We start from the raw sequence: 12,338 nt of genomic DNA, 5'->3' as shown, positions 1-12,338 counted from the left end.
ATCCTATGAAGTAAAGGTTATGGTCCTCATTTTAGGAATGATCCAACTGAGGCTCAGAGAGGTAAAGTCAGTTGTCCAGAGAGACACAGTTATTAAGTAGAAGAACATGGGTTTGAATTCCCATTGAGTATCTACTGGTCTTCTTTGATGGCTCAGTTGGTAAAGAATTTGCCTGCAATGCGGGAGACTTGGGTTTGATCCCTGGGTTGGGAAGATACCTTGGAGAAGGGAAAGGCTACCCACTCCAGTATTCTGGCCTGGAGAATTCCATGGACAGTCTATGGGGTCACAAAGAGTCAGGCATGACTGAGCAACTTTCGCTTCACTCTTCACTCTTGAGTGTCTACTATGAGTTAAGCAGTGAATCAGGCGGTACTTGAGCGGAACAGGGAACTCTATCATTAACATGATTCACACCTTTCCACTCCTGAGGGGAGATATTAACAACATCTGGAGACATTTTGGGTTGTCCAAACTGGTGGTGGTGATGGGGTGGTTGGTGTTATCGTCATATGGTGGGTAGAGAACAGAGATCCTGCTAAACATCCTCCAATGCACAGAGCAGCCTCCCTACAACCAATAATAATCTGGTTCTAAATGTCAGTAGTCCTGGGGAAAGCTCAGAACCAAACACCAAAACTTTTTCCTAAAAGATATTTAAATGAAGACCTGAGAGTTCTTTTTTTTTTTTTTTTTTTTAATACTTTTTGGCTGCTCCACATGGCATGTAGGGTCATAGTTTCCACACCAGGGACTGAACCCACGCATCTTGCATTGGAAGTGCTGAGTCTTAACAACTGGATCAGCATGGAAGTCCCACCTGAGAATTATTCTTGATCCTCCTTTCCCTTTCATATTAAATCTGTCATCATGTCACTGGGCAATCTATCTGCTAAATATGTCTTAAATCTCTCCACTTTTCTCTCTCCTTGGTTTATGTACCATCATTAGTACTGTAACCACCTCACTAGTCTCTCCATTTTTCTAGTGTTACTCCATCAAATTTATCCTCCACACTGCAGCCAGAATATTCTCATGAAGAGATACGGGCTCCATCTTCCCGAGTCTGCTGCAGCACTATTATATATTTAAAGGGAGGGTGACTCCATCAAGCAAGGCATGGAGTGGCCAAGCCCTTATCATATCCTCTTTGCTTGGAGTTGGAGATATTTACAGTCATCTATGACTTTTCCAATCTATTTGTAGCAGTTAGCTATTGCTGAGTAGCAAAATCACCCTGAGAGTTAGTGACTAAAACAACAACCATTTATTTAGCTCTCTGCATTCCATGTGTTGGCAGTTTAGATTGGGCGCTGCTGGTCAGTTCTTTTGGTTTCCACTGGGCTGGTCTCCATGTGTTTCTGGGCAGTTGCATGTCAGCTTTGCTGATCTTGGCTGGGCTGTCTCACATACCTGGAGCTCATCTGGGGTGATCCATCTCTCTTCCATCTTGTCTTTTTTTAATTATCCTGGAGTTTGTTCATATGGCAGAGGTAACGGGCCCAGTGTAGGAGTAGAAGCACATAGATTTCTCCAGATCTAAGTTTTGAAGTAACACCATGTTGCTTGCTCTGTATTGATTGATTCAATGCAAGTCATAGAGCCAGCTAGAGTCAAGGGCTGGGAACCAAACCCCATATCTTAAAGAGCATAGTAGCAAGGTCACACTGTGTAGCACAAACCTCATCCCAAAGTGTGGACACAGGGAAGATTAAAGGATGACAACCATTTCTGCGATCACTGATCATTATCATTTGAAACTATTTGTCACTCTTTTGTGTGCATACAGTTGGCCCGATGTATTCTCATGGCCATGCCTAACATCAAGGGAGGTTAGGGAGAAGGGGAAAGTCTGGATATTGGGGCATGTCAGGTGGAGACAATCTTGTGTTTGTAGTGTCCCATCTTTGCTGCTTCTCCTTCTTTGACATGGGTTTTGATTTCTACTCACCAGATGTGGACGAATGTGCCAATCCCAGAAGTTGCCCAGAGCATTCCACTTGCCACAACAGTCCTGGAAGTTACTCTTGTGTCTGCAACCCTGGTTTTCAATCCAGAAGTGGAAGGAAAAGTTTCCAGGGGCTAAAAGAGATGTGTGAAGGTATTTGAAGGGGTCTTCTGGGGAATCAAGTCCAATGTGTTTGAAAAGACAGAAGTGGTGGGGAGAAGTTGAGGTGGGTCTTAGCTGAGTTCAAAGCCCTCATATGCAAAGCTAAAGCCTATAGCAATGGATTCATTCATGCATGCATTCAACAAACACTTCTTGAGCACCTACTATATGCCAAGCATTATTCTAGGGATGGAAGATACTGTGATAACACAGAAAAAAGCATTTATTCTACTGGAACTTCTTATCATGGTGAGAGAATCAGACAACAAACAAAACACCATCATGTATTTGGGCTGAGTTTGCTGATGACGGCTTGACATTCTTCCATGCAGTGACAGTTGTGTTGGCTCAGCTGCGGGCTAGAGGATCCACTTTGAAAGGGGCTCACTTACATGGTGAAGGTGGTGCTGGCTGTTGGCTGGCAGCTCTGCCAGAGTTGGAAGCTGGAGGTCTGAGTTCTTCTCCTTGAGAGCTGCATTTTTTCATGGCTAGTTGAGCTTCCTCACAGTATGGCAGCTGAGTCAAGCATGGGCATCTCAAGAGAACCAGGTGGAAGTGTGTGATACTGTGATGACTTAGCATGGTCTTTTTATGAGCTGGTGTCTCCACCACCACAGTCACACGCATGCTGTGATTCAAGGGGAGGAAATATAAACCTCATTGCTTGATGGAAGGAGTATCAAAGGAAGGACATTGAATTAAGGGCATTAGGAATGAAAGACATTGTTTCTAGTATCTTTGGGAAATGCAAACTATTTCACAAGATGAAGACAATTTGTAACTCTGTCTCTGGAAATAATCGGATCCCTGGAAAGCCAGGTCATTTCCCCTGTACAGGTAATGTGCTCAGGCTCTCAGGCATGGGTTTTTTGTGGGCAGGTCTGATTGTGTTGGGTGCATAAGTTTCTTGGGGGTTTCCCAGGTGCTAAAGAACCTGCCTACAAATGCAGGAGACACAGGCTTGATCCCTGGGTCAGGAAGATCCCCTTGAGGAGGGCATGGCAACCCACTCCAGTATTCTTGCCTGGAGAATCTCATGGACAGAGTAGCCTGGTGCGCTACAGCCCATAGGGTCACAAAGATTCAGACACGACTGAAGTGACTTAGCACACATGTGCACATATGTGTTCTTACCTTAGACACCTAATCTTTATCTGCTCACTCTTCTCCACTGCTCCTCAGAGGTTAATGAATGCCTTTCTAGTGGGGTCTTCCCAGAGCATTCTGAGTGCACCAACTGTTAAGCTACCATTGCAGCTACCAAGTTGAATTCAGCTCTAACATCCTCAGTCAGGGAATGTGTAGAGAAGCTGATCTTCTTTACCTATTCAATTAATTAAGAACTTCATTTGATGATGCTATGAGGTAGAGATTATGATTTTCTCCCTGATTTTGAATGGAGATATTTGAAGTCATCTCTGATGCTTCTTGGAGAAGGCAATGGCACCTCACTCCAGTATTCTTGCCTGGCAAATCCCATGGACGGAGGAGCATGGTGGGCCGCAGTCCATGGGGTCGCCAAGAGTCAGACATGACTGAGTGACTTCACTTTCCCTTTTCACTTTCATGCATTGGAGAAGGAAATGGCAACCCACTCCAGTGTTCTTGCCTGGAGAATCCCAAGGACTGGGGAGCCTGGTGGGCTGCCATCTATGGATTCGCCAGAGTCGGACACGAGTGGAGTGACTTAGCAGCAGCTGATGCTTCTGGTCTATTTGTAGCAGCTAGCTATTGTGGAGTAATAAATCATCCCATAGGTTAGTGACTAAAACAAACACCATTTATTTGTCTCCTGACCATGTGTTGGCACTTTGAGTTGGGCTCTGCTGGTCAGGTCTTTAAGTCTCCACTGGGCTTGTTCCTGTGTTTGTGGTCAGTTGTGTGTCAGCTTTGCTGATCTTGGCTGGGCTGTCTCACATATCTGGGACTCATCTGGGATGACCCATCTCTCTTCTACTTTGTCTTTTTTTGATATTAGCTTGGGGTTTGTTCATATGGTAGAGGCAAGGGGCCCAGTGTATAAGCAGAAACAAATAGGCTTCTTGGGGTCTAAGTTTGGAACTGGCACCACTTTCCTTCAGCTGTACTTTTTGGTTGAAAGCAAGTCACAGAACCAGATAGAGTGAAGAGGTGGTGAACCAAACCCCACATCTTAAAGAAAAGAGTGACAAGGTCACATTTTGTAGCACAAACCTCATCCCAAGGTGTGGACACAGGGAGGAGTAAAGGATGACAGCCATTTCTGCAATCAATGATCATTATGGCTTGAAACTATTTTCCACCCTTTTGTGTGCATACAATTGGCCAGAATTTATTCTCACGTCATGGCTAACTGCAAGGGAAGTTTTGGAGAAGGGGAAAATCTGGGTATTTGGGAGCATCAGGTGGCGAACAGGTGGAGTGAGTCTCCTGTTTCAGTCCCCTGTCCTTTCTTCTTCCTCTGCCTTGAACTGGGTTTTCATTTCTACTCACCAGATGTGGATGAATGTGCCAATCCCAGAAGTTGCCCAGAGCATTCGACTTGCCACAACAGTCTTGGAAGCTACTCTTGTGCCTGCAACCCAGGATATAACTCCAGAAGTGGAAAGAAGACTTTCCAGGGACCAGGGGAGACATGTCAAGGTTGGTGCAGGTGTCTTCTGTGGAATCAACTCCAATCTGTTTAGAAAGACAGCAGTGCTGGAGGAAGAGTTAGAAGTTGAGGTAGGTCTCAGCTGAGTTCAAAATCCTGTCTGCAGAACTGAAGCCAATTCATCCATTCATGGGTTCATTCAACAAACACTTCTTGAGCACCTGCTATATAGAAAAGCACTATTCGAGGGATGGAGGATACTGCAGGGAGTCACACAGGCAAAACATTTGTTCTCCTGAAACTTTTTGTTGAGGGTGGGGAGAAACAGATGAGAAGCAACATACGTGCATGCATCTGGTATTAGGGCTGACTTTGGTGAGGATGACTTGACCTTGTTCCACAAAGTGCCAGTTGAGCTTGTTCAACTGGGGGCTAGAAGATCCACTTTAAAGGGGGCTCACTCAGAAGGTGAAGCTGGTGCTGAATGAAGCTGTGGGCTGGAGGTCTTAATTCTTCTCCACATGAGCTTTATCATGTTTTATCATGGCTCTTTGAGCTTCCTCAGAGTATGGTGCCTGAGTCAAGCATGAGAATTCCAAAAGAACAAGGTGAAAGTGTGTGATGATTTTATGACTTAGCACAATACTCTTCTGGTCTCCACTGGGCTTGTTCCTGTGTGTGGTCAGCTGTGTGTCAGCTTTGCCAATCTTGGCTGGGCTGTCTCACACATCTGGGACTCATCTGGGATGATCCTTCTCTCTTTCCCTTTGTCTTTTTCTTATTAGCCTGAGGTTTGTTCAAATGGCAGAGGCCAGGGACCCAATGCATGAGGAGAAGCAAATAGGTTTCTGAGGTCTAAATTTGGAAGTGGCACCACATTGCTTCTGCCATTTCAATTGGACAGTGCAAGTCATAGAGCCAGCTAGAGTCAAGGACTGGTGAACCAAACTCCACATCTTAAAGAAGGGAGTGGCAAAGTCACATTGTGTAGCACAAACCTCATCCCAAAGTGGGGACACAGAGAGGAGTAAAGGATGACAACCACTTCTGCAATCTATAATCATTACAGTTTGAAACGAATACCCGCCTTTTTCTTGCATAGAATTGGCCAGAATTTATTCTCCTATCATGCCTAATTGCAAGGGAACTTAGAAAGAAAGTGAAAGTCTGGATATTGTGGGGGGCGGGGGTACATCTTGTGGAGAACAGGTGGAATGAATCTCCTGTTTGCAGTGTTCTGTTCTCACTGCATCTTCTACCTTGACCCGGGCTTTCATTTCTACTCACCAGATGTGGATGAATGTGCCAATCCCAGAAGTTGCCCAGACCATTCGACTTGCCACAACAGTCTTGGAAACTACTCTTGTGTCTGCAACCCGGGTTTTCAATCGAGAAGTGGAAGGAAAAGTTTCCAGGGGCCAGGAGAGATGTGTCAAGGTATGTGCAGGGGTCTTCTGGGGAATCAAGTCCAATGTGTTTGAAAAGACAGAAGTGGTGGGGAGAAGTTGAGGTGGGTCTTAGCTGAGTTCAAAGCCCTCATATGCAAAGCTGAAGCCAATAGCAATGGATTCATTCATGCATGCATTCAACAAACACTTCTTGAGCACCTACTATATGCCAAGAATTATTCTAGGGATGGAGGATACTGTGATAACACAGAAAAAAGCATTTATTCTACTGGAACTTCTTATCATGGTGAGAGAATCAGACAACAAACAAAACACCATCATGTATTTGGGCTGAGTTTGCTGATGACGGCTCGACATTCTTCCATGCAGTGACAGTTGTGTTGGCTCAACTGTGGGCTAGAGGATCCACTTTGAAAGGGGCTCCCTCACAAGGTGAAGGTGGTGCTTGCTGTTGGCTGGCAGCTCTGCCAGAGTTGTAAGCTGGAGGCCTACGTTCTTCTCCATGAGAGCTGCTTTTTTCATGGCTAGTTGAGCTTCCTCACAGTATGGCAGCTGAGTCAAGCATGGGCATCTCAAGAGAACCAGGTGGAAGTGTGTGATACTGTGATGACTTAGCATGGTCTTTTTATGAGCTGGTGTCTCCACCACCACAGTCACACGCATGCTGTGATTCAAGGGGAGGAAATATAAACCTCATTGCTTGATGGAAGGAGTATCAAAGAAAGGACATTGAATTAAGGGCATTAGGAATGAAAGACATTGTTTCAACTATCTTTGGAAAATGCAAACTATTTCATAAGATTAAGAAAATTTGTAACTCTGTCTCTGGAAATAATTGGATCCCTGGAAAGCCAGGTCATTTCCTCTGTACAGGTAATGTGCTCAGGCTCTCAGGCTTGGGTCTTTTGTGGACAGTTCCGATTGTGTTGAGTGCATAAGTTCCTTGGGGGTTTCCCAGGTGCTAAAGAACCTGCTTACAAATGCAGGAGACACAGGCTTGATCCCTGGGTCAGGAAGATCCCCTTGAGGAGGGCATGGCAACCCACTCCAGTATTCTTGCCTGGAGAATCTCATGGACAGAGTAGCCTGGTGGGCCACAGCCCATAGGGTCACAAAGATTCAGACACGACTGAAGTGACTTAGCACACATGTGCACATATGTGTTCTTACCTTAGACACCTAATCTTTATCTGCTCACTCTTCTCCACTGCTCCTCAGAGGTTAATGAATGCCTTTCTAGTGGGGTCTTCCCAGAGCATTCTGAGTGCACCAACTGTTAAGCTACCATTGCAGCTACCAAGTTGAATTCAGCTCTAACATCCTCAGTCAGGGAATGTGTAGAGAAGCTGATCTTCTTTACCTATTCAATTAATTAAGAACTTCATTTGATGATGCTACGATGTAGAGATTATTACATTTTACCTGATTTTGAATGGAGATATTTGAAGTCATCTCTGATGTTTTTGGTCTATTTGTAGCAGTTAGCTATTGCAGAGTAATAAATCATCCCATAGGTTAGTGGCTAAAACAAACACCACTTATTTATCTCTTGACCATGTGCTGGCACTTTGAGTTGGGCTCTGCTGGTCAGGTCTTTAAGTCTCCACTGGGCTTGTTGCTGTGTTTGTGGTCAGCTGTGTGTCAGCTTTGCTGATCTTGGCTGGGCTGTCTCACATATCTGGGACTCATCTGGGATGACCCATCTCTCTTCTACTTTGTCTTTTCTGTTATTAGCCTGAGGTTGGTTCATATGGTAGAGGGAAGGGGCCCAATGCATAAGCAGAAACAAATAGGCTTCTTGAAGTCTAAGTTTGGAACAGGCACCACTTTCCTTCAGCTGTACTTCTTTGTTGAAAGCAAGTCACAGAACCAGATAGAGTGAAGAGGTGGTGAACCAAACCCCACATCTTAAAGGGAAGAGTGGCAAGGTTGCATTGTGTAGCACCAACCTCATCCCAAGGTGTGGACACAGGGAGGAGTAAAGGATGATTCCTTTACTCATAGTAAAGCCATTCCTGCAATCAATGATCATTATGCTTGAAACTATTTGTGTGTGCATACAGTTGGCCAGAATTATTCTCACGTCATGCCTAACTGCAAGGGAAGTTTTGGAGAAGGGGAAAATCTGGGTATTTGGGAGCATCAGGTGGTGAACAGGTAGAGTGAATCTCCTGTTTCAGTCCCCTGTCCTTGCTTCTTCCTCTGCCTTGATCTGAGTTTTCATTTCTACTCACCAGATGTGGATGAATGTGCCAATCCCAGAAGTTGCCCAGAGCATTCAACTTGCCACAACAGTGTTGGAAGCTACTCTTGTGCCTGCAACTCAGGATATATATCCAGAAGTGGAAAGAAGAGTTTCCAGGGACCAGGGGAGACATGTCAAGGTAGGTGCAGGGGTCTTCTGGGAAATCAAGTCCATCTGTTTGGAAAGACAGCAGTTCTGGAGGAAGAGTTATAAGTTGAGGTAGGTCTTAGCTGAGTTCAAAGTCTTGTCTGCAGAACTGAAGCCAATACATCGATTCATGGGTTCATTCAACAGACACTTCTTGAGCACCTGCTATATAGAAAAGCACTATTCGAGGGATGGAGGATATTGCAGTGAGTAACACAGGCAAAAATATTTGTTCTCCTGAAACTTCTTGTTGAGGGTGGGGAGAAACAGATGAGAAGCAACATACATGCATGCATCTGCTCTTTGGGTGGACTTTGGTGAGGATGACTTGACTTTGTTCCACAAAGTGCCAGTTGAGCTAGTTCAACTGGGGGCTAGAAGATCCACTTTAAAGGGGGCTCACTCACAAGGTGAAGCCGGTGCTGAATGAAGCTGTGGGCTGGAGGTCTTAGTTCTTCTCCACATGAACTGTTTTATCATGGCTCTTTGAGCTTCCTCAGAGTATGGTGCCTGAGTCAAGCATGAGAATTCCAAAAGAACAAGGTGAAAGTGTGTGATGTTTTTGTGACTTAGCACAATACTTTTATGACCTAGTGTCACCACTGCATAGTCACAAACATGCTCAGATTCAAGAGGAGGAAATATAGACCCTGCTCGATGGAAGACATACCCAAGAAGAGACACTGAGTGAAGGGCATATGGAATAGAAGACATTGTTTCAACAATCTTTGGAAGATCCCAGCTTTATTTGAAGAAAATGTGTAACTTGGACTCTCTTTCTCTCCAGATATAGACGAATGTTCTCAAAAGCCCCCACCTTGTGGTCCTAACTCAAGGTGCAGAAACCTGCCAGGAAGGTATGAGTGCAGCTGTTTGACTGGTTTCTCTTCTCCCACGGGAAATAACTGGATCTCTGGAAAGCCAGGTCATTTCACCTGTACAGGTAATGAGCTCAGATTCTCAGGCTTGGGTCTTTTGTAGACTACTCCTATTGAGTTGAGTACATAGTGTGCTAAACTTGGACACCTAATCTTTGGTCTGCTCACTCTCTTCCACTCCTCCTCAGACATTAATGAATGCCTCTCCCATGGGGTCTGCCCTGAGCATTCTGAGTGCACCAACTCTTTGGGAAGCTACCGTTGCAGCTGCAAAGTTGGATTCACCTCTGGAAACTCCACCTGTGAAGGTACAGAGAACCTGATTTCTTTTAGCTACTTAATTAATTAAGAACTTTATTTGATGATCCTATGAGCTAGAGATTTTGATCTCCATTTTAGGAATGATCCAAATAAGGCCCATAAAAGTAAAGTGACTAGGTCAAGGATACACAGCTAGTCTGTGGAAAAACATGGGTTTGAACTCTTGTTGAGGGTGTACTATGAGTTAAGCAGTGGGTCAAGCAGTATTTGAGAGTACTGGAGGACTCAGTCCCTAGCCTGATTTGTGCCCTGCTGGGGCCGGGGGTGATACTGACAATGTCTGGAGACACTTTTGTCCAAACTGGTGGTGGCGGTGGGTTGGTTTGTATAACTGGCAACTGGTGGGTAGAGACCAGAGATCCTGCTAAACATCCTCCAATGCACAGAATAACCTTCCCGCAAGCAAGAATGATTGATCCCAAATGTAAATAGTACTGAGATAGAGACACTCCTTCCCAGGGAGATCTCAGACCCAAATGTTAGAACTTTTCCCTAAAAGGTATTTGAATGAAGACCTGAGAGTTATTCTTTTTTTAATTTAATTTTATTTTTAAACTTTACATAATTGCATTAGTTTTGCCAAATATCAAAATGAATCCACCACAGGTATACATGTGTTCCCCATCCTGAACCCTCCTCCTTCCTCCCTCCCCATACCCTCCGTCTGGGTCGTCCCAGTGCACTAGCCCCAAGCATCCAGCATCGTGCATCGAACCTGAACTGGCATCTCGTTTCATACATGATATTTACATGTTTCAGTGCCATTCTCCCAAATCTTCCCACCCTTTCCCTCTCCCACAGAGTCCATAAGACTGTTCTATACATCAGTGTCTGAGAGTTATTCTTGATCCTTGCCCCCTTTCCATATTAAATGAGTCATCATGTCATTGGCCAATCTACCTGCTAAATGTGTCTTGAATCTCTCCAGTCTTTTCCGTCCTTGGTTTGGGTTCCAACATGATTGCAGCAGTCTTCTCACTGTTTGTAATGTTGCTCCCTCAGATCTATCATTTACACTGCAGCCAGTATGTAACACTCTCACCAGGAGTTAAGGGCTCCATTTTCCTGAGTCTGAACAACACTATTATTTATTTATAGTGAGGATGGATCTTGGATACATCATCTTGAAGTTAGAGATATTTGAAGTCATCTCTGACATTTATGATCTTTGAAGCAGTTGGCTATTGCTGAGTAACAAATCACCCCAAACGTTAGTGGCTTAACAACCACAATTTTTAATATCTTGATTCCATGTGTTGGCACCTTAGGTTAGACTCTGCTGCTCAGTTCTTCTGGTCGCCACTGGGCTTGTTCATGGGTTTGTGGTTAGCTGTGTGTCAGCTATGCCAATCTTGGCTGGCTGTCTCACATATCTGGGACTCATCTGGGATGATCCTTCTCTCTTTTCCTTTGTCTTTTTCTTATTAACCTGAGGTTTGTTCAAATGGCAGAGGCAAGGGGCCCAATATATGAGCAGAAGCAAATAGGTTTCTAGAGGTCTAAGTTTGGAAGTGGCCCCACATTGCTTCTGGCATTTCAATTGGACAGTGAAAGTCATAGAGCCAGCTACAGTCAAGGACTGGTGAACCAAACTCCACATCTTAAAGAAGGGAGTGGCAAAGTCACATTGTGTAGCACAAACCTCATCCCAAAGTGGGGACACAGGGAGGAGTAAAGGATGACAACCATCTCTGCAATCTATAATCATTACAGTTTCAAAAGAATGCCCGCCTTTTGCTTGCATACAATCGGCCAGAATTTATTGTCATGTCATGCCTAATTGCAAGGGAACTTAGAAAGCATGAGAAAGTCTGGATATTGCAGGGTGTGTGTGTGGGGGGGACATCTGGTGGAGAATAGGCAGAATGAATCTCTTGTTTGCAGTGTTCTGTTCTCACTGCTTCTTCTACCTTGACCCGGGCTTTCATTTCTACTCACCAGATGTGGATGAATGTGCCAATCCCAGAAGTTGCCCAGAGCATTCCACTTGTCACAACAGTCTTGGAAGCTACTCTTGTGTCTGCAACCCGGGTTTTCAATCCAGAAGTGGAAAGAAAAGTTTCCAGGGGCCAGGAGAGATGTGTCAAAGTATGTGCAGGGGTCTTCTGGGGAATCAAGTCCAATGTGTTTGAAAAGACAGAAGTGGTGGGGAGAAGTTGAGGTGGGTCTTAGCTGAGTTCAAAGCCCTCATATGCAAAGCTAAAGCCTATAGCAATGGATTCATTCATGCATGCATTCAACAAACACTTCTTGAGCACCTACTATATGCCAAGAATTATTCTAGGGATGGAGGATACTGTGATAACACAGAAAAAAGCATTTATTCTACTGGAACTTCTTATCATGGTGAGAGAATCAGACAACAAGCAAAACACCATCATGTATTTGGGCTGAGTTTGCTGATGATGGCTTGACATTCCTCCATGCAGTGACAGTTGTGTTGGTTCAACTGTGGGCTAGAGGATCCACTTTGAAAGGGGCTCCCTCACAAGGTGAAGGTGGTGCTTGCTGTTGGCTGGCAGCTCTGCCAGAGTTGTAAGCTGGAGGTCTAAGTTCTTCTCCATGAGAGCTGCTTTTTTCATGGCTAGTTGAGCTTCCTCACACTATGGCAGCTGAATCAAGCATGGGCATCTCAAGAGAACCAGGTGGAAGTGTG

The 12,338-nt window shown here is 44.8% G+C and overlaps 1 protein-coding gene across 10 annotated transcripts in view; it reads left to right on the top strand.

Moving 5' to 3' along the window:
- The window catches only part of LOC109561675 (adhesion G protein-coupled receptor E1), a 66,403-nt gene that overhangs the window by 16,260 nt on the left and 37,805 nt on the right, over positions 1-12,338 (top strand). For 4 of the 10 annotated variants that reach the window (XM_070792945.1, XM_070792950.1, XM_070792943.1 and 1 more), the window contains 7 exons: positions 1,955-2,101; positions 4,586-4,732; positions 5,973-6,119; positions 8,329-8,475; positions 9,271-9,426; positions 9,550-9,669; positions 11,624-11,770. In XM_070792945.1, the coding sequence (XP_070649046.1) occupies positions 1,955-2,101; positions 4,586-4,732; positions 5,973-6,119; positions 8,329-8,475; positions 9,271-9,426; positions 9,550-9,669; positions 11,624-11,770 (1,011 nt within the window). The remainder of the gene's footprint in view (positions 1-1,954; positions 2,102-4,585; positions 4,733-5,972; positions 6,120-8,328; positions 8,476-9,270; positions 9,427-9,549; positions 9,670-11,623; positions 11,771-12,338) is intronic. The other 6 variants (XM_070792953.1, XM_070792949.1, XM_070792944.1 and 3 more) reach the window with 5 other exon arrangements.

The sequence above is a fragment of the Bos indicus genome, chromosome 7, assembly GCF_029378745.1.
Source record: "Bos indicus isolate NIAB-ARS_2022 breed Sahiwal x Tharparkar chromosome 7, NIAB-ARS_B.indTharparkar_mat_pri_1.0, whole genome shotgun sequence".
Lineage (NCBI taxonomy): Eukaryota > Metazoa > Chordata > Mammalia > Artiodactyla > Bovidae > Bos > Bos indicus.
This window is presented reverse-complemented; position numbering and strand designations above follow the sequence as displayed.